Raw genomic sequence first — 25408 nt, forward strand, 5'->3', positions numbered from 1 at the left:
CCATTCTTTTTGTATTTCTTTTATTGAGCACGCAGGCGCTTTTTGTTGTTGTTGTTGTTTATCATTGAGGCAGGGTTTCTCTGTAGCTTTGGTTCCTGTCCTGGAACTAGCTCTTGTAGACCAGGCTGGCCTCAAACTCACAGAGATCCGCCTGCCTCTGCCTCCCAGGTGCTGGGATTAAAGGTGTATGGCAGCACTGCCCAGCTGTACACAGGTACTTTTAATAATCCACGTGTCAAACCATTCATAAATGTGCCTGCATTGAGTGCCCCCTGGTGGCTTTTCAGGTGGGGCTTCTCTGTAGTAGTGACTCTGTGTGCAGTGGTGCAGGGGGATTTAGCTTTGCTTGTGGTCTCTAGGACGCAGGACACATTTAACTGAGGTGGAAATCCTAGCTCTCCTTGGGCAACACTGCAGGCAGGTTCAGTAGCCAGGTGGGAACTGGCTTCCCAGAAGCCTTTGCACCTGTAACAGCATGTGGCCAAGACGGTAGATGCTTTCAGTAGACTGTGAGTGCACCTGAGTTTGCACTGTCCATTTGCCCTGCCCTGTTCTTTGCCACTTGCCTTTTTCCAATGGCTGGGGTGCTCATGACAGAGGTGCTGCAAACCATGGGCTGGAAAAGGCAGGACCAGGATCTGCTTTGATCCTTGAATATCGGAGTGGATCAGAGGCACCTACCACCAAGAAGGCCAGCTGTGAATTTCTCAGCTATGGTAGAGAAATGCAGTGCCTTCTTTCAAAGCAAGCCTATTTTAGGGGTAGATGACAGCCCCTCAGTCAGCCTTATGGCAGATGAACTAACCACCTCTAGGCCAGTTCAGAAAGGCACTTGGTGAGAGAGTGGTGGCTATTTCACAGTCTAAAGAACAGCCTGGGAGAGCTAGATTTAGAGATATTTGCATAAGTTAATCTCAGGTGAATTTGTATATGCGAATGACAGGGGCCATTTGTACATGCAAGTGCTGGAAGATAATTTGCACATATTAATTCAGGGCTCATTTGCTTATGTTAATGCACGAGGCTTGTTGCATATGGTATGTTAAGGGACAACCTGCATATGTTAATATTAGGGAACAGTTTGCATATGTTACTACTAAAGGACAGTTTGCATGTCTTGACCTCAATGGAATGGATTGCTTGCAGATGTTGAGGCTAAATGATAATTTGCATATGATAATGAAAATCTTATTTGCATATGTTAATGTCATAGACTAGAGAGGAAGAAGCAAGGTGGCAAGGAGGGAGAGAAATAGGAGGTTTATCAGGGCCCAGTGCTTGGTAAATTCCTAGAAGAGGGCTTTTGGGTAGGTTGACTTGGGTCAACTGTCAACCTTTTTTATAAGGTGGTGGACAGATACCCTGAATGCAGGGTCTAGAATCATGCCCAACATTGACAGAGGACAGAGGCTGGGATGTGAGGGGCAAATGGAGGTAAAAACATTAACCACTATGCCCCTCGGTTTGGTGTCCAGGCTGCTAGCTAGTCCTGGCTCTATCAATTAAGTTCCTGAGTCCTGTGTTTGAGGCAGTGTGGGTATACATGTGCATATGCTATATACATGATACTTACATCATACATATGCACCTGTCTAGACTTTACAGCTTATTCTATTATGTTTTAAAGGCATGCCATCCTCTAAGCCCAAGCAGGTTTGTCTGTATCAGCCTTCACTGGCCTGGGCATACTCTGGGGAAAATTATGGCTTTCTCGCTCTCAACTGTGGTGGATGTGTTATTAGATGTAAATCTACGGTAAAGTGTCTTCAGAAATCAAGTGCTGTGTTTATCGCTGGTAATGAGGCTGTCAGGGTAACCTGTATTTATGGAACCACAAGTGGGTTATAAACTTCCATTAATGACTATAACGAACCCGCTTGTCATAAACAAAGAAGGAACTAACGTTTGGTTCAGACCCAGTGATGCCAGTCTCCACGGGTTCTAAGAACTGCCTGCTATGAGCTTCCACACACTGCTACTTGTAACTCTGGAAGGAGTGTTTCAGAATGATTAACGCAGGTGCGCCATGTTCTACAAATACTATGGACCTATCTCCAAGGAGCAGGTGGCCAAGCTTGCATATATTTGTACGTGATTCTCACACACAGCGCAGGCCTCCACCGTGCAAACATCTTTTTCCCACTCTGTGTCAGAGTCACCGGCTGTGTGTGTGTGTGTGTGTGTGTGTATGTGTGGTTTCTCAGCAAAGTCTTTCTGTTTGTGAGACAGGCAAATCCAGTGTTCTGCAATAAACCTTAGAAAGAATTTCTTCTTCAAAACCACTGTAGCTATAGAAAACTTGAGATCATTCATGGATTAAATAAATAACCCTGTACATTTGAAAGACCACTCACTGAGAAACATCATCCAAATTCTAAATGACCTACTTAGGAATAAAATCTAAACAATATATGAGCCCATTACACGTCAGCAAAGGCCTAGGTACCAATACCTACCACATAATAAAAAGATTGCCAAAGAGAGGCTGATGACCTATTTATTTAAAGCAAATTTGATTCAATAAAATTCCAGCGTGCAGTAATTGGGGCCGCCTCTGTAATCCATACTAACATATCTCGAAAGAATAGCTGTCCACGGCGAATGAAGTTTTACACCCGTAGACCTCTGTGTGTGCAACACTTCACAGATACATCTGGAGACCACACCCTGATCTCGACTATTTTCAATTATTTCACCTTGCTTTTGAAATAGGGTCTCTCAGTACCCAGGGCTCACTGATTTGGCCAGACTGGCTGACAAGCAAGCCCCAGTGATCTTCCCATCTCAGCTTCCCCAACACTGGGATTCCAACTGCTTTCCTCTGTGCCGAGCTTCTATATAAATGCTATGGATCAAACTCATGCTTGCCCAGCAAGTACGTTCTGCATTGAGCCATCTCCTCAGCCCCTTCATCAGCATGCCCGAATGCCTATAATGTAGTCAGGTTTGCGCAAAGCAGAAGTCAGAACTTATTTAGCCAGAGAGTATCCTGAGTACAGAGACTTGTACATGAAACCTCACCTTTGTGAATGGATGCATCCAAAGCAGCTGCTAGTATAGTCATGTGAAACGCAAAGCACGGACTGGGGGTGTCATCACCTGGTGATAGAGTGCTCGTCAAGCGTGCATAAGGCCCTGGGTCCCATCCTGACTCCAGAGAAAACAAAACCCCCACAAAGCACATACGGCTCCCCCATGGAAGCAATGCTATCCATGACAATCTGTTTCTAAAACTCCTCGTGTTAACTCCCAGAGCTGACCATAAGTCGTCCGTTTCTCCTGTTGTAGACTAACTGTGAGTACTGGGGTTGTCCCTATTATATTATTAGGATTAAAGGAGCTGGAAAGGGCCAAATGGGGGCGTTCAAATTTAACCTCTAGGCGGAACTATGTTTATTGACTAAAAAAAAATAATAAGGGGGCATCTCAGATCTCACCCTACATGGATGGATGAGAAAAATTTCCCACAGGAAGCATCTGGCTGTAGCCTTTATAGGGAAGGAAATGATTCCTATAGATCATATGGGGATCTGGGAAGTATAGTCTTTCAGTAGGGAATGCCATGTCCCAAAGACCACCTACTGGTTCAACATGTCATTAGGCAGATTCAGAGGGCTTACCCTATAGTCACGTGTGCTGCTCAGCTTTATGTCTCGAAAAGCACACAAACTATAGTAACCAGAGGGGAAAAGGACATGGGCCAAATCCAGAGGAAGCCAGGTACAACTTCCTAGAATCCTCGCCCTGTGAAGCCACACAGCACGACTCTAGCTCCCCCAAACAAACGGTTGTGCAATGTTGTATGCAGTGCTGAACACTGAGAGGAGTGTACCTCAGCCCAGGAGTGCAGGATTCTACTGGGGACCAGTCCCATGGTGCCCTCTGTCCGGAAGGTGGCCAAAATTCCTGGCCCTTCTAGACCCAGGTGCTGAATGTGAATCGTGTTGTCTGTGTAGCGTCAACCCAGAGTCCCACTGTTCTCAGCTGAGGAATGGTGGGAACTCTCCCGGATCCTATTCCCAGTGCCACTGAAATCTTTCTGACGGCCTTCCAGGAGCATGGCGACTTCAGGTCCTCTCCTGCAGATTGTGTGTAAAATTGTCTCCAACAGAAGTAGAAATACTTAAGGAAAGGCATGTCTCTGTCTTCTATGCCCCATTCCTTGGGGACTTCTGAGGTGAAGACAGGAACTGGGGGCTCCTCTTCTGATCACGTGGGTGTAAGGCTGAGCATGTGACAGACTGCGGCCAGTATCCCCAGGAGACTAGAAGCGTCCAAGCCTCCCTCGGTGCTTCAGCTTCTAAGCCCTTTTCATTCTCCCAAAGGATTCGGAAAGGGAAGACACAGTAGGAAACACGCTTTCTTCAAATCTACAAGGCAGTTTGTCAATCAAACTGTGAAAATTACTGTGTTGTCCTTTTGCCTCTTCTCATCGCATGTAGGCTTTTTCCTTTTGAAATTTCTTAGAAAGAAACAAGGGCCTGCATGCAAAGAGGACCTCCGTTATCCAGCTTCAGCGCAAGGGCAGGGGTGTTTGTACTTTGCAGAAAAGCCTGTGGGACCATGTGGCCCCTTCTATGATGGAGGAAGGGAAGAGGGAAGATGATAAATGGGGTCTCAGATGGAAGATGAACTGCCTTGTTGAGTGTGTCCTTGGCTAAATCACGAGTAGATATTGGGTAGCACTATGCAAGCCAACCAACTCTGTGTGAGTAGCAGAGAGAATGAATATATTCACTTTTATCAGCTCTAATGGCAGGAGTTCACAGTGATACAGGGAGAGCCAAGAGTGTTGTCATTCCTGCTGCTCAAGGCCTGTTCCTCTACTCCAGAGCCATGAAAGAGATACAATTTTCCATGGTGACTGACCTAGTAGGGTATTTGAGGATGAAATGTTATAGAACCATAACATTTAAAATAGCATCCGGTTGGTGGTAAGTGATCCAGAGTACAGAGGATTATGAAGAACGTGGTGGTGACGATGAACCAGATGGCAGTTGTGGTGATGATGATAAAGATGGATGTAGTGATGATGGTGATGAAGGTAGGAGGTGTGTTGGTGATGGAGATATTGTAGAGATATTGTTGATGTTGAGGGGTTCATGGTGGTGATGATGAAGAAGACGGGGATCGTGGTGATGATGATGAGGCTGTGGCGATGATCAAGATGGACATTGTGGTAATGGTGATGAAGAGAGAGGTTGTGGTGGTGATGATAAAGATTAGGAATGTAATGATGATAATGATGAAAGCATAAGGTAGTGATGATGGAGTGAGGTTTGTCATGAGAATCATGATGATGGGATGGTGGTGATGATGAAGAAGAAAAGATGATAATGATGATGTCCAGGATTTTGGTGGTGATATTGATGGAGGTTGAGGAAATGATGGTGATGGAGGTCATAGCGGTGATGATGAAGATGGGGCTTGCAGCTCTGATGATGATGATGGAGGGTGTGGCTATGGCAACAAAGATGATAAGACTGTCAGGAAGGAGCAGAAACATAGAGGTTGGCTAGCCCTGTTCAGCCCAGCACCTCTATGTGCAGGGGCCTATGAACATCCCCTCACCTGTCTGAGCCTCAGTGCTTCTCTGTGGAACTCAGACACTGTTGGGAAAATCAGGTGTAGTGCTTGGTGTTCATATGGTCTTCTGCTCAGGACCCTCCCCCTGCAGGTGCTCCCCTATGAATGTTACCTCTCTATATTTGGCTTACTTCCAGTTCTTATTTGGTTTTCTCACCATAAACGATTCCAGGTAGGTTTTAGTGCTGTTGTTTTGTGTGTTGTCTTTTAATTAATAGAGACATTCCATTGCTATATGCAACAGCTGTTCACTGAAGGCCAACATACTTTCCTAGCTCCTTCTGTAAAAGTAGGGATGACTGAGGACTGGGGTGGGGGTGGGGGACTAGGACAGATAGATAGGAAGATGGCTACAAATTTGTGTTTAAACCTAATTCCCCATGAGCTCATACATGCAAAGCTACAATGTACCACGTCCCTGGTACCACTGCTGACCTGGACCTGGGGTGTCTCAGGACTGTCTCAAACATGTACTTCCTGTCTCTAACAGGGCCAAGGTTAAGAAAGGAGTGAGCATCGTTGGGGTGAGAGCCAGCAGCCCTGCCATCTGGGATGTCAAGCAGAGCTCGGAGTATACTGGGAAGTATGCACCAGCTGTCCTCATCTGTCAGAAGAAATCTGCTGGCGCAGAGAAGAGGTGAGTCCCACCTGGCATGCGCCATGCTCGGAGTCTCGGCCATGGTGGCTTCCTATTGCTCCGAAGTTGGCTAGCTGATTCCATTGCGATTTGTATGTGGTGGGTGCAATCTGACATTACTGTCTCCAGGTAAAATAGGTGGAGTCTTCCAGATGGGGGCCATGGGGGTCCTGTTCGTAGTGGACCCACATAGGGCCATAGAAACTTTACCATGTGCCAGGGCCTCTCCATGCGGTGGCATCTAACAGTAATTGAAGTTGACACTTCTTTCAGTTCCTATCAGAGGTGTCAGGATCGTGAGGTTGTCTCTTACCACGTGAGTATTTTCAGGTGTGTTAAACACGGGAGCATTCCCTCTTTTGCAGGCAGGGTGTATGCAGCCACCTTTCTGGGAGCCGATGTCAATGTAATGCATATGATTGTATTTGTGCACAGGCACTTTCTGATGGAACAGTGAGCCACCTGCTGTGGAATTACAGGCAATCGTGAATCACTCTAGGGAGAAATTAAAACCCGGATCTGCCTCTGATAGCCACCAAATTAGAAACCGGCAATTCGCAGCTGGGCAAAGAACGGCTCGGCGACTTAGGACTTCTTGATTTATTCCTCTCTCCCGGAACCTTATTTGTGGCTTCGGAGAATTCCTAGTCTAGTCACATACATTTTCTTTGTCACTTTTAGGTTTCTTCTGGATCTTCGTATTACTGAAAAACTGAGCCAAAAAAAAAAAAATCAAAGGATGAATCTAGGCAGGTATTACATTGTTCCTGGAACGCAGTTTAAAATGTCAAAACTCAGTATTTGGAAAATACATTTATTTCCCACGATATGGAGGTGTCTTCTACCCATTCATTATCAAAAACACTTGAAACCAAGTCAGGGATACTTTGTCTTGAGTCTCTCCCTGTGCTCTGCTACCTGATGTTAATTGGGGGAATCTGGGTCACCTACAGCAGCTCTTGTCTGTGTTCCTCCTTTTTTATGACTGGTAAAAAAAAAAATTGAGAGGAAAAGAGGAAGTTGGTGTTTGAGCTCTGCCCTGTAATAGGAACGGGTCACACAAAGGGACTTGTTGGTCTTACATATGATCTTGGCCCAGTGTGCCCGTGAGAGAAAGCCAGTTTGCCAAGGGAGCACCATCCTCATGTAAAGTGACTTTGTGTCATGTAGCCAACCGACATCATGAGGCTAGACAGGCAGATGCCTGAAATGATGGAGAGCAGTGGACAGAGGGATTGGTGGGTGTGGAAGCTGGGATTGATGGATGGATGAATGGATAGATGGTATTGTGGTTTGAATGTGAACTGTCCTCTATAGGCTCACTCATTTGTTTGAACAATGAGTCACAGCTCCTGGTCTGTTTGGGAGGTGGTGAGAACTTCTCAAGGAAGTAGATCACTAAGGGTGGGCCTTGAGGCTCTGTTTCCTGTCTGTTCTCCACTTCCTGATTGCAGATGCAATGTGACCACCTGCCTCACGCTCTTGTTTGTTTATTTGTTTTTCTCAAGACAGGGTTTCTTTGTGTAGCACTGGCTGGCTGTCCTGGAACTTACTCTGTAGACCAGACTGGCCTCAGATCTGCCTCCCTCTGCCTCCCAAATTCTGGACTTAAAGGTATTCATCACCATGCCCAGTCAACCTCACACTCTTGCCTTTTCTACTCTGATGGACCATTTCCCTACATAAGTTATGAGTCAAAAGAAACCCTTCGTCCCTTAATATAGGCAGAGTTTTCCCGTCCTGAGAATTGCTTCCAAATTACCACACAGAGGCTTATATTAATTGTAAATGCTTGGTCGCTAGCTCAGGCTTATTACTAGCTAACTCTTACACTTAAATTAACCCATATGTCTTATTTATGCTCTGCCACACGGTGGTACCTTTGTTAGCATAACACAGTCATCTACTGTTCCCTCTGCATCTGGCTGGCCACTCCTCTGACTCCTTCCTTCTTCATTCCAGTATCATCAGTTTGATTGTCTTGCCTAACATTATCCTGCCTTGCTATAGGCTGATCAGCTTCTTCATTAACCAATAAGAGTAATTGTATTCACAGTGTACAGAAAGCTTATTCCACAGCAGCTAAAGCTGCTCCTTATGAGGTATTTGGCCACAACAAGAAGAAAAGTAAATGATACCTATTTAGATTAATAGATTATGGATGGAAGGGTGAAGGATGGATAGATGGATGAATAGATAGATAGATAGATAGATAGATAAATGGACAGATGAATGGATAAATGAGTGAAATCATGGATGGACAATGGATGATGGATGGAATTGATGGCTAGATGTTTGCTAAATAAATGTTTTTAATCCTCTACCACAGAAAGAGAGACAAGTGGGGGAAAGGGTCCTAGCTAATTACTTTCATTTTCTTTCATGCCATTGTTCACCATCTACCATACTCGTTGATAGTAGCAGTAATGTTGCCCATGGATACAATGGGATTTGGACCACCATAAGTTATTATTTTCTCATTACAATTGGCCAAGTTCATCTTGGGCACAGAAGGGAAGAGCAGAGCACTCTGAGGGTGGCCCCTCACCTCATCATACAATTCCTGCGGTTCTGACTCTGACAGCCCAGGTCTTCTAGTACATTGCGTCTCCAAGTCATTTCTAAGTGCTCTAATGTATGGAGCAGTCAGCTGTTGTCCTGTGCCTCTATCAATGTCTCCTTTAAGAACCAAGACTCTGGACATATTACCCAGGTGTTTCCTTCTGAAGAATATAGCGTCATGATGCCACCAATTTGGAGAGCTTTTCTTGTCCAATGCTTGGTTCATATTTAGGGGACAGATAATGGAAATGCAGACATGCATGAGCCTATGTATGAAGCACCTTATGTAAGTATGAGGGCACAGTATATTAAGCATGTATCTATCAATGCTGGTGTTGGGCTTGTGCAACCTGATAATGTGTATCTTTTATAGAATGACAACACACACACACGCACACAGTGTGGGTTCCTGATATGACAGGTCTGCCAACTGAACTTCATGAAGAAGTCTAGATCAGAATCTCCTTTGGTGTCAGAATCATGTCTCATTTGCAGCTATGTCCCTAGCGTCTGAGCAGTGCTTGGTATGCAGGAGGATGCCTATAATTGCTCGATAAATTCTAATAAAGTCTGGAATGAGACTGTCTCTGTTAACATATGCATTAGGATACAAGTCTAAATGCATACTTTTGAAGTGATCACTTGTTTATGAGTTCAAAGAAGTCCACTCAATGAAAACATAGAAGCATATTTATCTGAATAGATACTGTCCCAGAAAAACTCCAGAGAAGATTGATACCTGGGATTCCTGCAGGCAGAGTTGGGGAGCTGGAAAAGGCTGAATATAAATTAATTTCTACCGTGAGTCATTTGATCTGAGGTTCCCCCACCACCATCCTGTGTCTGTTTTCAACTTAGCAAAATATGCAAGATGAAAATAGATATTTTTATTAGGTACCACATATTTATTAACATCTTCAATAGTTACCCCCTTTCATTTTATAGTTCTGTCTTCATAGAATGGAATCAAGGGAACCTTGGGCCATTATTTCAGGTGGCGTTGAAGCGAGGCGAGGTTTTTTTTTTTTTTCTTGAGGATAATTGGAAAATGTTTCATTGAGTTGACGTTTAGATAATGTTGGTGGGTTTGGCTTGAGGGGCTGTTTTGCTTTATAAATCCTTTCTTCTCTCTGGCCGATGCTCAGCTGTCTCAGAACTCGGAGCTCAGCTGTTGGAAACTCAGGAGAGGCAGTCTTCATTAGCTGGAGAGTCATAGATTGTGTGTTGCCGATAATCTTGCTCGGATCAGGAAGCTGCCTTAATGAAGTGAAGTCGCTGTGACAGGTGCAATTTCATGGGTAAGGAGCCACTTTCGTATCAGCGACAAGCTCAGCGGGAGTTAGTGAGGATCTCTTATCGCCCTCAAGTTCATCTTCCTTGTTTGAAGAAGTTTGTTTGCTGAGAGCCTCATCTCAATGCCGTTATCTCGGCGATCAGATCTGCTTTGATTTGCCTGCACAGATCCTAAAGCCACAGCAGAATAACTAATTGCTCTCTGCCCCCAGATCCCATTCTACAGTTTCAGAGTCTTGCTGCCCATGGCCCTGACTTAGGTAAATATGTACAAAGCCGGATGTGTAAAATTCTCTCCTGGACGGGGGTTTCCCAGAGGCTCCGATGGCAAATCTGCAAATGATGTTCTTGGCACACAGAGTTAAGTTTGAATAAACTTGAACGGATACCCACCTGCATACATCTGAGTTCCCTAGCATGGCTGCAGCCTGGAGAGGTGTTTATCTCAGAGAGAGAGAGAGAGGGAGGAGAGGGAGGGGAGGGAGGGAGGGAGGGGAAGAGAGAGAGAGAGAGAGAGAGAGAGAGAGAGAGAGAGAGGCTGTATATTGGCTCTCTCTCTGGCTCATGCTCAGTTAGCTTTTTTGTCTAAGGAGACTGTGTGTCTTTAAAGCCTTGGTTTCTTGACAACATTTTATAGACTGGCAGGCATGCATCAAAAGAAATTAGTCTTTCTCATAATGATCCTCTATATAGTCCATGCAATGGTGATTTTCCACTTACTGTAGGTAATGTGTTTCATTTTAAAACAGATACATTTTAAGTAATAGAATGAGCTGCAAAAAGAGATAATTGATATTTAATTTGTACTTTAGCTATAGATGGCCGTATTTGAATTCATGAAGCTACACTAAAGTCATGCCTGACAGAAACATATCAAACTGTATTTCTTAAGATTAATGTTCTCATTTTCTGTGATAAACGCTATGACCAAAAGCAACTTGGGGAAGAAAAGATTCATTTGACTTACACTTCTCAGGTCACGGTCCGTCATTGAGGGAAGCCAGGGCAGGATCTCAATCAGGAACCTGAAACAGAAACCAAACCATGGAGGAGGATAGGATGCTAGCTGGCTTATCTCTGCCTCATGTGCACCTAGCTATCACATACAGCTCAGAATCCACTTGCCTAGGGAATGGTGTCACCCACAGTGGCACCGACATCCACCATCAATTGATATAGTCTGTCCCAAGCATGCCACCAGCCAATATGATTAATATAATTCTTCACGTGAGGGTCCCTCTACCCTGGGTGACTCTATGTTTGTGTCAAGTTGGCAATAAATGGCTTGACTAAGATAGACATTCATTTCTTAGTCACGTGACAGAGCAATGAAGAAGGCCTGCCAGGACAGATGCTGCAGTTCCTGGTCCCGTTGGATTCCCAGGTACCTACTCTGCTCCACACCCTGTTAGCTCCTGGCTTATATTTTCGTGGATTAAGATAGCTGCAGGAGTGCCAAACATTGTGTCAGCAAAGCAGGTCAAATAAGTGACAGGAAAGGATCTTCTTAGCCGTCACAACCCTTTTTTTTTCTTTAAGTGACCTTTCTGGAAACTTCTGCTAACCTCCATCCCTTGTCAGAACAGAATGACATGGCTATGCCAGGCAGCTGAGAAAAGTCAGGCACTAGTTATTTCGGACCATGTGCCAGTTCAGAGTCAGTGTTCTGCCTGACACTGCGAACAAGAGCAACATGGGCGGCATGGAGACCAGCACACGTCTCAGTAATTTACAAAGAAGTAACATAGTGGGGATTGCAGGGAATGACTAGATGAGGGGACCATGCTTGCCTCTCGTTCATCATCCCTTGTCACATTCCCATGGAAACCTACATTAGCATCAGCTCGAAACTCAGGGAATGCTCTTGAAAGTACAGCCTGGAGAAGACAAGAGTTAGCCAATCTCAGTTATACCTTTAAAAAAATGGAACAGATCCCGAATTTCCTGAGAAACCGAAACACTGCTTTCCAGAGTGGTTGCACAAGTTTGCATTCCCACCAGCAATGGGTGAGTGTACCCCTTTCTCCACAACCTCTCCAGCAAAGGCTATCATTGGTGTTTTTTATTTTAGCCATTCTGACAGGTGTAAGGTGGTATCTTAAAGTTGTCTTGATTTGCATTTCCCTGATCGCTAAGGAAGTTGAGCATGACCTTAAGTGTCTTTTGGCCATTTGAAGTTCTTCTGTTGAGAATTCTCTGTTCAGGGTTTTTGATCCTACTGCACGTACTGGCTTTGTGGGAGCCTAGGCAGTCTGAATGCTCACCTTACGAGACCTGGATAGAGGTGGGCAGTCCTTGGGCTTCCCACAGGTCAGGGAACCCTGATTGCTCTTCGAGCAGGTGAGGGGGGGGGACTTGATCGGGGGAGGGGGAGGGAAATGGGAAGCGGTTGTGGGGACGAGGCAGAAATCCTTAATAAATAAATAAATTAAAAAAAATGGAACAGAACGTTTGTATAGGTGAGAACATGAAATGTCTCAGGGGCATGTACACATGCAAATAGAGTTATAATGGTCAGAAAGAAATAAGGTCAGACCCCCAACAAATAAGATTTTCTCACATGAAACAGCTCAGAGCCTGTCAGGGTGCTCAGATTGAATCTGAGCACCACGTCACAAAGACAAGTCAAGCCTGTAGGAAGAAGAAACTTCTGGGAGTCAGGAGGGTATTAAAAGATAAATCACTACTTACTAGAGTCACTTGTACAGGAAGCAACCCCACTGCAGGGGAAGAAAGAGTACCAGGAGACAGGAACTTTAAGAACTGGGATGAGAAATATTAAAAATAAGAAAGCAAAAGTGCTGGAAACCAATCACACATTAGTATAAAAAAAGAAAAGAAGAATGACAACCATATTATGATGTGGTGGATACAGAGTGACAGTTAGGGTCAACACTCCTCTATTAAACTGATGCCCAGAACAGAAAACCAGCACCCACAAGAAATGCGTGTGTATTCAGGTTTCTAGAGTCAGGCACTATGCTAACCAAAAGCTAGAAATCACACAGTAACTGAAAACCCAAAGGTGAGATAAATAGAATGTACTATATCCAGAAGGGTCAGGATGTGATACTGTCAGTCAAGTCTTGGAAACACTGCTACATGAGCTGAGTGACTATAAAAGATGCCTAGGAGAAGAATATTCTACAGTTTGGGGATTAGAGATGACCCTGGAGCTCTGTGAATACAATATAAAAAATCTTTGAATGTGAATTTTAAAATGCTGGTATTTGTGGAGCTCAAGGCCCCAGCAATGAAGCTACTACATTTATTCTGCTCAACGTACCTAGTACCAAACTTCCCTCTAAGTTCATATCTTCTACCTATAGATCAGTGATGCTCTCTGTCCCCACCAGAGAAGCTTGTTTGTGCAGAGGAAGGTGCTTAATGGAGAAACTGGCAACTGGTCAAAGTGCAGAGAATATGTGTCCATGGAATGCTCACCCACAATTGGTACTATCTCTTCACCCCAAAGCTCAGGACCTTCATGGAATTGGAGGACTATGATCTAAGAGCCAAAAGTCAGGGAGGACCAGAGAGAAAATGACCTTTAGATGTGACCAAAGCTACTCTCATGAACTTGCAGTGGCTGTGGCTGTCTTCACACAATTGAGCCAGTTAACATTCCTGCGTGGTGTGGGAAAGGGATCATGTCTCCCCCATCCCCTGCTGAGGAGCTATTTGGTCTTGATGGCTGATGGGGTGCAGGGAGAGTCAGTTTACTTTAAAGGGTTTGAGTCCTCATAGGTTGACCATGCTCTAATAGATGATCCCACCCCCAGGAGTATATGAGCAGCACAGATTGGACTTGATGGGAGAGAAAGAGAGGGCGAGGGACATATGAAGTATTGGAGTAAGGTAATATAATATAGTAATATAGAGATTAGTTCTCACGTTGTCACGTGAGCATGCCTTAAAGCAGAGTGCAGACCTTATACTCAGATCCTTTAAGCTAGATCATTTCTCTTTACTCTGAGTTGGAATTCTCCAGTATGAACACTGAAGCCCTTCAATCATGTACAAAGTCTGTGTTGAGGATGCATGGTGCCATCTTTACCTATTTTGACTCAGAGCCCACCAGGAGCTTTCCCAGCCCAATGTATTTGTAGTAAATCCTGCTTTAGGAACCTAGCACATCACAGTCGTTTCCCATGCTCCTGAATAGCATGAGCCCTGTGCGTATCGGCAGAGCAGATATGGAAACAATAAAAGAGTTTTCCTGGGATGAGGGTGAGAGTGATATCTCATACATTGCTGGAGATGTATGCATGGGGATACTGTTGCAGAAGCCTGTGACTCAAAGTCACACAGCCTGCAGTGGTAGCACTGGACCATTTCGGTTGCAGATGTAGGTGGGATACATGGGGGCCATGTTCATAAGAGTGTCCTTTGAAAATAGCAGAAAGTTAAAGCTAAAGATTAGTGGCATGTTCATCAAAGAACAGTTGAGTTAAGAAGTGTGTCTGTTGTCAGTGGTGAGAGGTGGCCCCATCCTGTTCAACACCAGGAATTATCTGAATGTAAGATTTTAAGGCGGAGAAATATTGAATAATGGCATTATCTTAGTTTGTTTTATATATATATATATATATATATATATATATATATATATATATGCACATATACATGCATACACACACACACACACACACACACACACACCATCAGGTCCAAAAGCAACCTGAGGAGAAGAGACTTATTTCAGTATATAGTATATAGTCCACTAACCAGGGAAGCCAAGGCAGGAACTCAAGGCAGGAACCAGAAGCATGAGCTGATTCAGAGGCCATGGACCAGTGTTGCACACTGGCTTGCTCCTCATGGCTTGCTCAACCTGCTTTCTTATAGCACCTAGGACCACCAGCCCAGGCTGGGCTACCCCACATCACTTGTCAACCAAGAAAATGCCCCCAATCTGATGGAGACATTTTCTCAATTGAAAGTCTGACTCAACTTGACATAAAGCTAGCCAGCACAGTCATATAAAACATCACCTCTTTGCTTCTGTGTATAGACCAGCATGTATGTCCCTGTTCATGTATGTCAGGTGCATGAACACATGTATGTGGGTAAGGGTCAGTACCTAACCTTAGGTATCTATCATTCCTTAGGGGCCAATTGCCTTATTTTTAAATTACATCTGTGGGTGTTTCCTTCGTGTATGTATGTGTGTGTTCAGTGTCTTCAAAGGCCAGAATAGGGTGCAGGATCCCCTGAAACTGGAGTTATAGACAGTTGTGAGCTACCAGATAGTGCTAGGAATCAATTCCTGTTCTCTGCAAGAATAGAAAATGCTCTCTGAGCTACTTCTCCATTTCCATCTGTCTTATTTTTTGAGATACAATCTCTCATGGGAACCTGACTCACCCAGTAGGCTAAGTTGGCTAGCCAGTGAGTCCCAGAGAGACTCTTGTCTCTAGCTCCCAGCATGCACCTCACACCTTTTGCATAGGTCCAAGGATCAACCTCAGGTTCTCATGTTCTGAGGACAAGCACTTTCCTGAGTGAGTGGTTTCTTTAGCCCTTACCTCATCCCATACTATCACCTGTGAGCAGAGCTCCCTACGCAGATGCCTTTTGAGGGCAGGAGATACTATGTCTGTGAGAAGGGATGGGATGAGGCCACACCACTCCCGGAAAGACCCGTGTTCAGTAGATGCACCTTCAGGTGGGGGATATTTGGCATGCGGTAAAAGACAGGGTCTCAGATTTGGTTACCACAGCCCTTTCTTTTGGCCCTGCAGATACAAGCATTTATGCACTGGCCTCCAAGAAACAGACTAGGCAAGGAACCATCAGGAACTCATGTACATGCTTCCACAGTGAAGGGGAGTTGTAAGCCCAGTGCTCTATAAAGTTATGCCTCGGGCCGCTGCAGTTACCACTCCCTGACATTCACTCAGTCCCATTCTGCATCTCATGAGGGAACGCATGCCTTGCCTTAATTTACCCATGCATTGCCCTTTTATTACATCCATATATTTGGTGTTTAATATCTCCCATTTCCAGGCAGGGAACTATATTTAGAGTTAAATTATTTAATATCATTTTTCGGTGGGTAACAGTGGTGAGTTATTTTGTTCAGGCAGAAGCTACCATTTTTGGGTTCGCAGCATCTCCAGGGAGCCCTAGGCAGAAAATGTCATTTTCCCCCTAGAGCTATAACATGATAACCTAGAGCATAAATGATAACCTAACATCAACCATAATTATATGATGTAGCTCGTCAGATGTTTCGTGGACATTTCTATGCCGTGGATCATGGCTGGTATTGGTTGTTCTGGAGTTAGGATTTCACAGAACCCAGACTCTTGTACTGGGGGACGACCACAGTCTTCAGTGTCTGACTTAGAAGAATCTCCTGCGGTCTCGGTCACAGTCACTGTGACACATAGGAAACTGGATGTTGCTGTTTGTCTTCCTGTGAGGTTTTGAACTTGACGCTTCTGTTGAAAAGTGTGCACATCCTTGTCCTGTAAGAAAAGTGGTCAATGCCTGGATTTATTCCTATGTTATTTCTTCTCTTTTCTCATTTTCCCTTCTATTTTCCTCTTCAGATTCTCAGAAAGTTGTTGTGAAGTGCAGGGGCTAGAGGGTCCATGTATTTGAACAGTTGTGTGGAGGCCAGAAATGAGCCTTGGACATCCTAAGGTACTGTCCACCTCGCTTCTGTGAGATAGTCTTTCAGTGGCCTGGAGCTCACCAAGTAAGCTAAGGCTGACCACCTAGGAAAACGCTGAGATCTGCCCGTTTCTTCCTTCCTAGCTCTGGGATTGTAAGCACACACTATCATGCCTGGCTTGTTTCGATCCTGGGGCTCGAAACAGGTTCTTGTGTTTGTACACCAAGCACTTGACTGGCTGAGTCATCTCCTCTTTGAGTTTTTGGAACAAGTTCTCATCCTGTTGCCCAGTATGGGTATGAGCAGAGAGTCTTCCTGCCACAGCTTTCTGAGATCTGGGATTCTGGGTCCTTCCCCCTAGCCCTGTCTATGTCTCTCTCTCTGTGTCTATGTTTCTATATAGCTATGACTCTATTCTCATATTGGCTTCTTATCTACAGTTATTGTGCAATCTGTTTGTATGAGCTCACTGCAAAATTGAAGAGGATGCTTTCTTTGTTTGCTGGCAATTGTGATTGTTTGCGATCACATTAGGCCTAATGTCTATTGCTTCTGATGTGTACTGTCCTAATATGTGTTGGTCCTTTGTTTGCTGGCAATTATGATTGTTTGCAATCACATTGGGCCTGATGTCTGTTGGTTCTGATGTGTACCATCCTAATATGTGTTGATCCTGATGCTTGCAGTCCTGATGTGTGCTGTTCTGCTTGTATTAATCCTCAAAGGATTTTTTTTTTATGGAGAAGAGCGTATTCTGCATTCCTTCTGAGAAGCACAGCTCTCTCTCAGAGAAGGGGTGGTATTCATCACAGCCAGGCCCAGCTGCCTTCCGGTCCCTCAGTACTCAGTGCATTTTGTTGTTCCGCAGCAGCCTGCACTGTGAGCATCCCCTCACACACTTGTGAGCATCCCCTCACACACCCCATGATCCCGGATTCCAGTAAGCTCAATTGAATGGAGCGAATGACACAATTGGGTGTTTTGCTTCTAGAAGACCTGGAGAATCAATTTAGAAGATAGCGGTGGTTCAAAGGGATATTGAGAAGTAAAGCAGAAGAAAGGTTATGTGATCCATTGAGAGGGACTTGGCACAAAGTCCCACTATGGAAAGCTCCACCTTGTCCCAGCATTCTGTAAACCTCATGCTGGTGGCAATCTCCTGCCTGGCTTCCTTTACTGCTGGCTTGGATGGGGTCTGAGGAATTGTTTGTTTAGGACTCCTCTTTTCCTGATGGGTGCCAGCTGGTCCAAGGATGCTCTCGGTGACATCTGTGCTCGTGTGGGGAGAAGTTGGCACTGAGGGCATGAGACTACATGCTGAGATTGTTACTTTCAATCCTGTGCTTATAAATCATGTGCTATGACACTGGCCTTCTTCAAGGCTATAGACATGAGTCAGTGTGGGGAAACATAGTTGATTGTTCTATTTGACCAAGAGGGAGAGAGAAAGAAACAGAGAGAGACAGAGAAAAACAGAGAACCTTTCTTCCATTTTTCTGTTTTTCTTTCAAGATAAGATCTCATTACATAGTTCAGGCTAACCTGGAACTCACTATGTAGCCCAGGCTGACCTTGAACTCTGGTTCTTCTGTCTCTGCCGCCCAGATATTGGGGATTACAGTCCTGCATCAGTATCCCTGGCATGGGCCACGGTTTTATATAACATTTCACCGAAGAAATCCCCTTCTGTCTGTCTGTGCTGAATCTCTGTGTTTACCCCAATTCTAGGCAACCAGGGGCCTCTTTCTATAAATTTCCTTTCCCTTAATAGTGCTTCAGTGGAGGTAACCCAAGTCCAGTGATGGTGGGTAGATCAACAAACTGTGACCACCCAAAAGAGGAACAAACTAGTAATTTATTAAAAAGCAGTAGTCAGCTTCAGTGTGTGCCAAAAGAAACCAGTTCCTTGAGCAGACACAGCTCATGGTGATAGTTAGATTCAACTTCTAGATCTCATTTTAAACGAACAGATGCTCATTTCTCATTTGGACCCACTGAGTCACCAAGTATTGAGTTGCTATTGTTGAAGCAGAGACTCATGTAACCACGTGACTTCAAACTTCCTATTTATCCAAGGATGACCTTGAACTCCTGACCACCCCCATCACCTGAGTGTGAGGATTAATAGAGGCATGAACCCTCTATTTTATGGGTCAGTTTATGGGTGCTAAGTATTAAACCCGGTACCTCCTGCATGCTAAGCAAGCATGCTACCAACTGAGCTCCATCCTGGCCGCAGTTTAAATGCTGTGAGAGCAAAGGTGGAAGATCACCTGCTCTAGTCTGCCACCCTAACTGCAGTAACGCCAGGAGTTTTCTCATCCCACTATTTTGATGAGGCTTGTTTCCTTTAAATTAAACTTTGGTCAAAATAAATGCTGGTGGCTGCTGGGCACTTAATCTTTGTCTGAAAGATAAGGCCAATTGTCCTACCATGGTAATAAGATGCCAGATGACCTCAGTCTCCATTGCAAGGTGAAGGACTTCCTTTCCAGTAGTCTGAATTTCTAAAACGCTTCAGAGCAAACTGGGTATCTCATTTGTGTGCAGAATACCAACATGAAATACAATCACATCAGGTTCAATTTCAAAATGCGCAGAGGAAATCGATGGGGACTTCTTCTGTGTCAGAAGCCACCTTGTGGGGTCAGTTAGCATCAGGCATGGTCTCTAAGATTGCTTTCTCGACAGTCACTTAGTATTGAGGTTGCACAGCTCCTGAATGGGTACCCACTGAATGCGGGTCAGCTGACCCCTCACACAGACACACATAGCACTGGATAAAGGAACATTGTGTGTGATTTGTGGGTCGTTCTTACAACAAGGTGCAAAGCCAGATGGAAGTCTTAAGGATGTTGCTTGATTGATAAAGTGCTTGCCTGGCATACATGAAACACTGAGTCTGGTCCCTGGCACCGTCACAGTCTTCCATGGTGGATCATGTCTGTCATCCCAGCTCTTGGGAGGCAGAAGCATGAGGACCAAGAGATAAAGGTCATTTTCGGCATCTCAGCCTGTGAGATCACTTATTCCTCTAATTATTTTTTTTATTTGAATTTAAGTTCAAAGAGTTTATTTTACCACTAAACAGAAGAACTGGGGTCCCCTGAAGTCAGAAGTTAGTTGTAAAAAAAAAAAATCAAGCAATAAAAGCATCAGTATGATTGAATCCCAAGAGGCTGCAGCTGTAGCATGTTCTGAGGGCTGTGCTGTCTGGCAGCAGATGGTCAGCAAGCCTCTCAGGACTGCAATGGCTTGGATCTGAAATCCCCGTTCCCACCACAAGTTTACATATTGGCACTTGGTCTCCAGCTTGCGGCACTAATTTGAAGGGTTCCAGAAACTTTAGAAAGCAACGCCTAAATGGAGAAAGCAGATCACTGGGGTGAGTTCCTTGAGGTATATTACCTCAGGCTTCCCTGTCTCTGCTTCCTGTCCACTGTGAGCGAGCGCCTCACTCTATCCTCTCACTGCCCGAGGTTCTTCCCAAGTATATGAGGTCAAGCAGCCATGGACAGAACCCTATGGTTCCCTTTCTCCGTTAAGTTGTGTTATGTATTTGTATCACAGCAGCAGAGACAGCTGGCACTCAAGACCGCAGGCGACTGTGTGTTCAGGCCTGAGCTTCATGCTTTCTCAGGGAGTCAGAGGACAGAAAGCATGGCGGCCAGGATGAAGTGTTTTGCTATGTACCGTTGGTTCCATGCAAAACTGCTGTTGGAGTCCCCTGAAAATGACATCATGGGAGTTCTCATGAGGTGCTGCCCTGAGATGGGACAGGTTGGGCCCCAGAGACAGAAGCAGGAAGCCCGGGGGTTCATTCCACTGCACAGCATTGCCCAATATGCAATACAGGAAGGAAGGCAGGTGCTGCTGCCCTGGATATTCACAGGGAGGGTTTACAGAATGTGGCCCAGGGCCAGGGTGAGTTTTTGCAGTTTTAGCATGTTTGATCTGTCAGCATTTTGGACAACAACCTAAACAGCTTCATCACTGTGTGAAAAGTTCCCTGGTGCCTTCCCTTCCCTGGCTTGGCTCCAAGCTTGCAGGGAAAACACACAGCCAACCCAGTCAGTCGCAGAATGGGAAAGCCACCATTTCCTCAGCCAAGACGAAGGATGAAAACAGGGAACTAGGGACTTCATTAGTGAATTTCTGTTCCTTTGGACTCCATAAAAGCTCATTAGGTACTACCCATGTCTTGCTTAGTGACTATGGCAATAGTTTGTGCTAACAAAACATTAACAAAGGAAAATAAAAATATATGCATATACATATAGATATATAAAGGATAGACCCATGTAACCATATATACAAGCATATGTGTGTACTTGTGTTGTCGATGTATGGAGGTCAGAGACCAACTTAGGATTCCTTCCTCATGACACCACCTGCCTTGTTTATTTAGACAGGGTGTCTCACGGGTCAGACACTCGCTGAATTTGCTACCTGGTTGGCTGTTCAAAGTGCACCAGGGATCCAGCTGTCTCTGCTGGGTTTACACTGGGATTACAAGTATGCACCACTGCGCCCAGCTTTTTATCATTTATTCATAATACATATGTCTTGTAATTCTAGAATTTCTCACAGTTTGCAAGGAGGTTTTTTTTTTTTTTTTTTTTTTTTTTTTTTTTTTTTTTTTTTTTTACCTGGGAAACATGCATCCTCTGGTTCCGGCTCCTAAAGACCTGCCATTGCGTATGGGTTGATTGTCATGGGTACTTGGCAGTTCTGTGATACTTCTGAATGTTTCCTCAGATTGATATTCTTAATTTCCTCAGAATAAAATTCACAGACTGAGGAATGCGATTGTAGTGACACTTATGTGCCCTTTAATGAAATGTGTCCTTTAATAACAACATAAGAAGTAAGCCTCATAGGCTCTCTGCTAACCAACAGCCTTGTAACTCACAGTGTGTTGGGTGCAGGCTTCTTTTCGGCTGCTGATCAGTATGGCATAAGAACTGGTGCGAAGGGGCTATCTCAGCCACTCTTCCCTAGGAGGCTGTGCTAAAATTTTAGTTTGAGGCTAGGAAGCTGAAGGATGGATTTCTGCTCCTGAACTCTGAGTTCATAAGCATAAGACTGATAACCCTTGCGTTAAAGGTGACTCAGGGCTCTTGTAATGGGACACGACCTATTCAAAGGGCAAGAGTGTCCTAAAGCCAAAAAACCCCAGTGAGCTTTACTTTGTGACTGGGGGCGCAGGGCTGTAAGACTGTGTTATCTTCATCCAAGGGTAATCCTAAACAACAGAAAACCTTCAGGAAACTTTCTAGATAGAAGAACCATGTGGCAACAGGGGAAGCATCGTTAAACTCGTTAAACTGTTCAGTAAAAATTTGGTCCTTGTTATGATCTGAACTGCCCTCCCCCAGGTCATGTGTATAAACCCCTGCTCTCCAGCTACTGGTGGTTTCCGAGCAAGGTTTGGGGGATCTTGGGGGTGCAGGGTCTGGCTAGCAGGAGTGTATAGGGGATGACCTTGAAGGTGACGGAGTGTATAGGGGATGACCTTGAAGGTGACACCTGTGCGCATTTCTGCTCCCTTCTGGTCTGAGACTGTGACAGAAGAAATTCGTGCTATGTGAATCCTGCCATGCTTTCCTCATCGCGATGGGCTGAACCATCTCTGAAGCAAAGCACCAAATCAAACCTTCCTTTCCCCCAGATACTTTTATCTCGTATTTTATCACAGCAATGATACAGTAAGGAATACACTCCCTCTAGTCTAGGGTTCTAGTCTAGTCTTCAAAACATATTACACGAGTGCAGATTTCACGCTGTCCATGGTACTGACACCATCTGAGGACTCCTGGCCCCATGGGGTTGAGGACTGATTGAATATAATCAACATATTGGCATGGAAAAGTATAACAGGGTTAATAAAACTGTTTCCAAGAATTACTGGCCTGAGGGCTGCAGAGATGGCTCAGTGGTGTAAAGCACTGGATGCTCTTGCAGAGGGCCTGGTTTCTATTCGCATCACCCACGTGGCGGCTCACAACCTGCAACTCCAATTCCAGAGGATATGATGCCCTCTTCTGACTTCTGCAGGCAGTACATGTGAGCGGCACATACATATTAATACAGGCAAACACCCAAACACATTAAATAAAACAAATACACTTTTGAAATAAAGAATAATTACTGGCACACAAAAAAATGCTCTCTAAGATCTTGAGCCACTTCATCCCAAATGAAATGTCTCCATCAAACCCCTCCCCTCAGGGCTCAGAGCTATGGGAAGAGAAGGCACGAAGATTCTCAGAGCCAGTGGGGATGGAGGACAGCAAGGAAACAAGGCCTTCTAGACACAACAGAGCAGACACACAAATGAGCTCAGAGACTGCGGCTGCACGCGTGGGGCCTGCACTGTCTGAGTCAGATGGGTTTCCAGTGTTGAGAGGGAAAATAAACACAAGCCTCCACCACAGACCCAGAAGCCATCTTTAATTGATCAACGCTCACTTGCAAAGGAAAATTTAGTTTCTCCAAGGGAGGTCTCACTGGGTATAGGAGCCACACTTAAGGGCAGACCCTATACTCAGCAATAGATAGCCAAAGCAAAACAAGCTCTATAGGATTTTTGAAGGTTTTTTTTTTTTTTTGCCACAGAATGCTTTGTTTAGGCATCTTTGTTTTGTTTTACCGGACAGCTCTTTTGTTTATATATGTTATGGCCTCTGGTTTTGTTTTTACGGTTTCCTATATGTGTGAATGAGTGTCTCAGTGTTTGTACGTTTTTCTCATGCTTTTTCTTTGGGCCTATTTTTTTCCTGTTTGTTTTGTTCTATATAGCTTGTTTGTTTTAATTTTATTTTTAATATGCTTTTAGATTCGTGTTTGTATTCTAATGAGAGAGAAAGCGAGGAGGAGGGTATGGGTTTGGGTGAGTGGGGAAGTGGGAAGGACCTGGGAGGAGTTAGAGAAGGCTAAAATTGATCAGAATGTATTGTATGAAAAAAATATTTTTATTAAAAAAGATAGAAAAACTAAAACTTCAACAAAAAAGAAAATAAATATGTGTTCATTCACTAGCATATTACAATATCATAGAATAAAATATATAGATTAGCAAGTTCATTTCGGAATGACTGTAAAGTATATAAACAAACATGTGTACACACCCAGCATAGTTAAATGATTGAAGGTAAGCTATAACACAATGGTAATGATGGAGAGACTAGAGAGTAATACATATTTTCTCCTCAATTCAAGCCTCGAGGACTCTTGAGACCCTGCAAGGTACCAGGTTTTGTACTGTGCATGAAAAAAAATTAAAGCAAAAACAGAAGGCCTGAGCATACTTGTCATTGTAGAACCTTGTTCTTTCATGAGCTGTCACGTGACACATTCTGTTATAAACACAGGCCAGCTTTATTGAGTACAAAAAAAAAAAACAAAAACAAAACAAAAAAACTACATGCAGGGGTTTTAATTCTCTGACTGTTACTACAAATTTACCATGGAAAGATTCAAGCCTTTCTTTCAAGTGTGAAATTGGGCTTGGTGGTTGATGGACAGGGAGCTGTCCAGCTATTGAGGCCGAAATCGTTTGCTTTCTATAGATGAAGCACTTTCTTTGAGAGCTCTTGCAGGCTGGTGATCTTGCAATGACAGACATAAAACATTTGGGAACACGGGATCAACTTCTCATTGAGTGAAGAGTGAGACATGTCCGCCAAGCTTAAGGTGGGTACAGCAGCCTGGAGGGTAAATTAGGATGGCTCAAGTCTAGTATTCAGTCATCTGAACAGATGTGTTAGGATCATACAAAAAAAGGAAAATGAAAATCACTACATTCTAAAGCAGCAAACTTGCTTAGAAGTTGAGTTTTCTTTAAGGGAACCGTGAGAAAGAAGCAAGTGTGGGTTCTTCTGCCCCTTAGTCAACTGTGGATTGGCGCTGCAGATGGACTGCAAAGTAATCTCCGAGTGACCTTGTGATGGGGTTATGAGCCTAAGCAATTGCAGTGGAGGCCTCAGGCAGAATTTATGAGATGACTCGGATTGGATTTTGCATGAGGAAGGGAAATGTCATTTAGCATTTATTGTCAAGTGCTATTTTAACATGAGATGGCCAAATACTGTTGACACTGCTGTCCCCTTGCCACTTCCTCCAGAGGGTCTACTACTATTCCAGGGGAAGAAAAAGCTACAAAACTTCACACCTGCTGGCCAGGACTTCTTCCTCATCTTCCTTTCTTCTATCTTCAAATTCTACCTTTTCCTTACGACATAAATGAAGACCCCCACATATGCTAATGTTAGATATTATAATATCCGGGTACCCAGAGGGTGACCAAGGCACACAAACATCTCACATCTGTTAGCAGCCTCTTCCAAGTCTTCTTATTCCTCTATTTTTAATTAATTAATTAATTAACTATATTTATCACATATGTTCATTCATGTATTGCAGTGGTATACAAGCACTTGTGTGCAGTCTAGAGGTCAAAGATTGATGTTTTATGTCTTGCTTGGTAACTTGACACTTCATTCTTTGAGGTAGGATCTCTCACTGAACCAGGCACTCACCTTTTCAGTTAGTCTTGCTGTCCGGCAGGACCGAGGATCTTCCTAGATCCCAGCTCTCCAGTGCTGGGATTACAGAAGCAAACTGCTATGCCCAACTTTTCTATGTGGGGTTTAGAGTTCGAACTCAGGTCCTCATGCTTCTGTGGTGAGCACTTTACCAACTGAGCC

The 25408-nt window shown here is 44.3% G+C and overlaps 1 protein-coding gene across 1 annotated transcript in view; it reads left to right on the plus strand.

Moving 5' to 3' along the window:
• The window catches only part of Tmem132d (transmembrane protein 132D), a 624928-nt gene that overhangs the window by 285761 nt on the left and 313759 nt on the right, over positions 1-25408 (plus strand). Inside the window, exon 3 of the mRNA XM_041648864.1 lies at positions 6077-6223. Within this exon, the coding sequence (XP_041504798.1) occupies positions 6077-6223 (147 nt within the window). The remainder of the gene's footprint in view (positions 1-6076; positions 6224-25408) is intronic.

The sequence above is a fragment of the Microtus oregoni genome, unplaced genomic scaffold, assembly GCF_018167655.1.
Source record: "Microtus oregoni isolate MIOR12 unplaced genomic scaffold, Mior012 000003F_ref0000135, whole genome shotgun sequence".
Lineage (NCBI taxonomy): Eukaryota > Metazoa > Chordata > Mammalia > Rodentia > Cricetidae > Microtus > Microtus oregoni.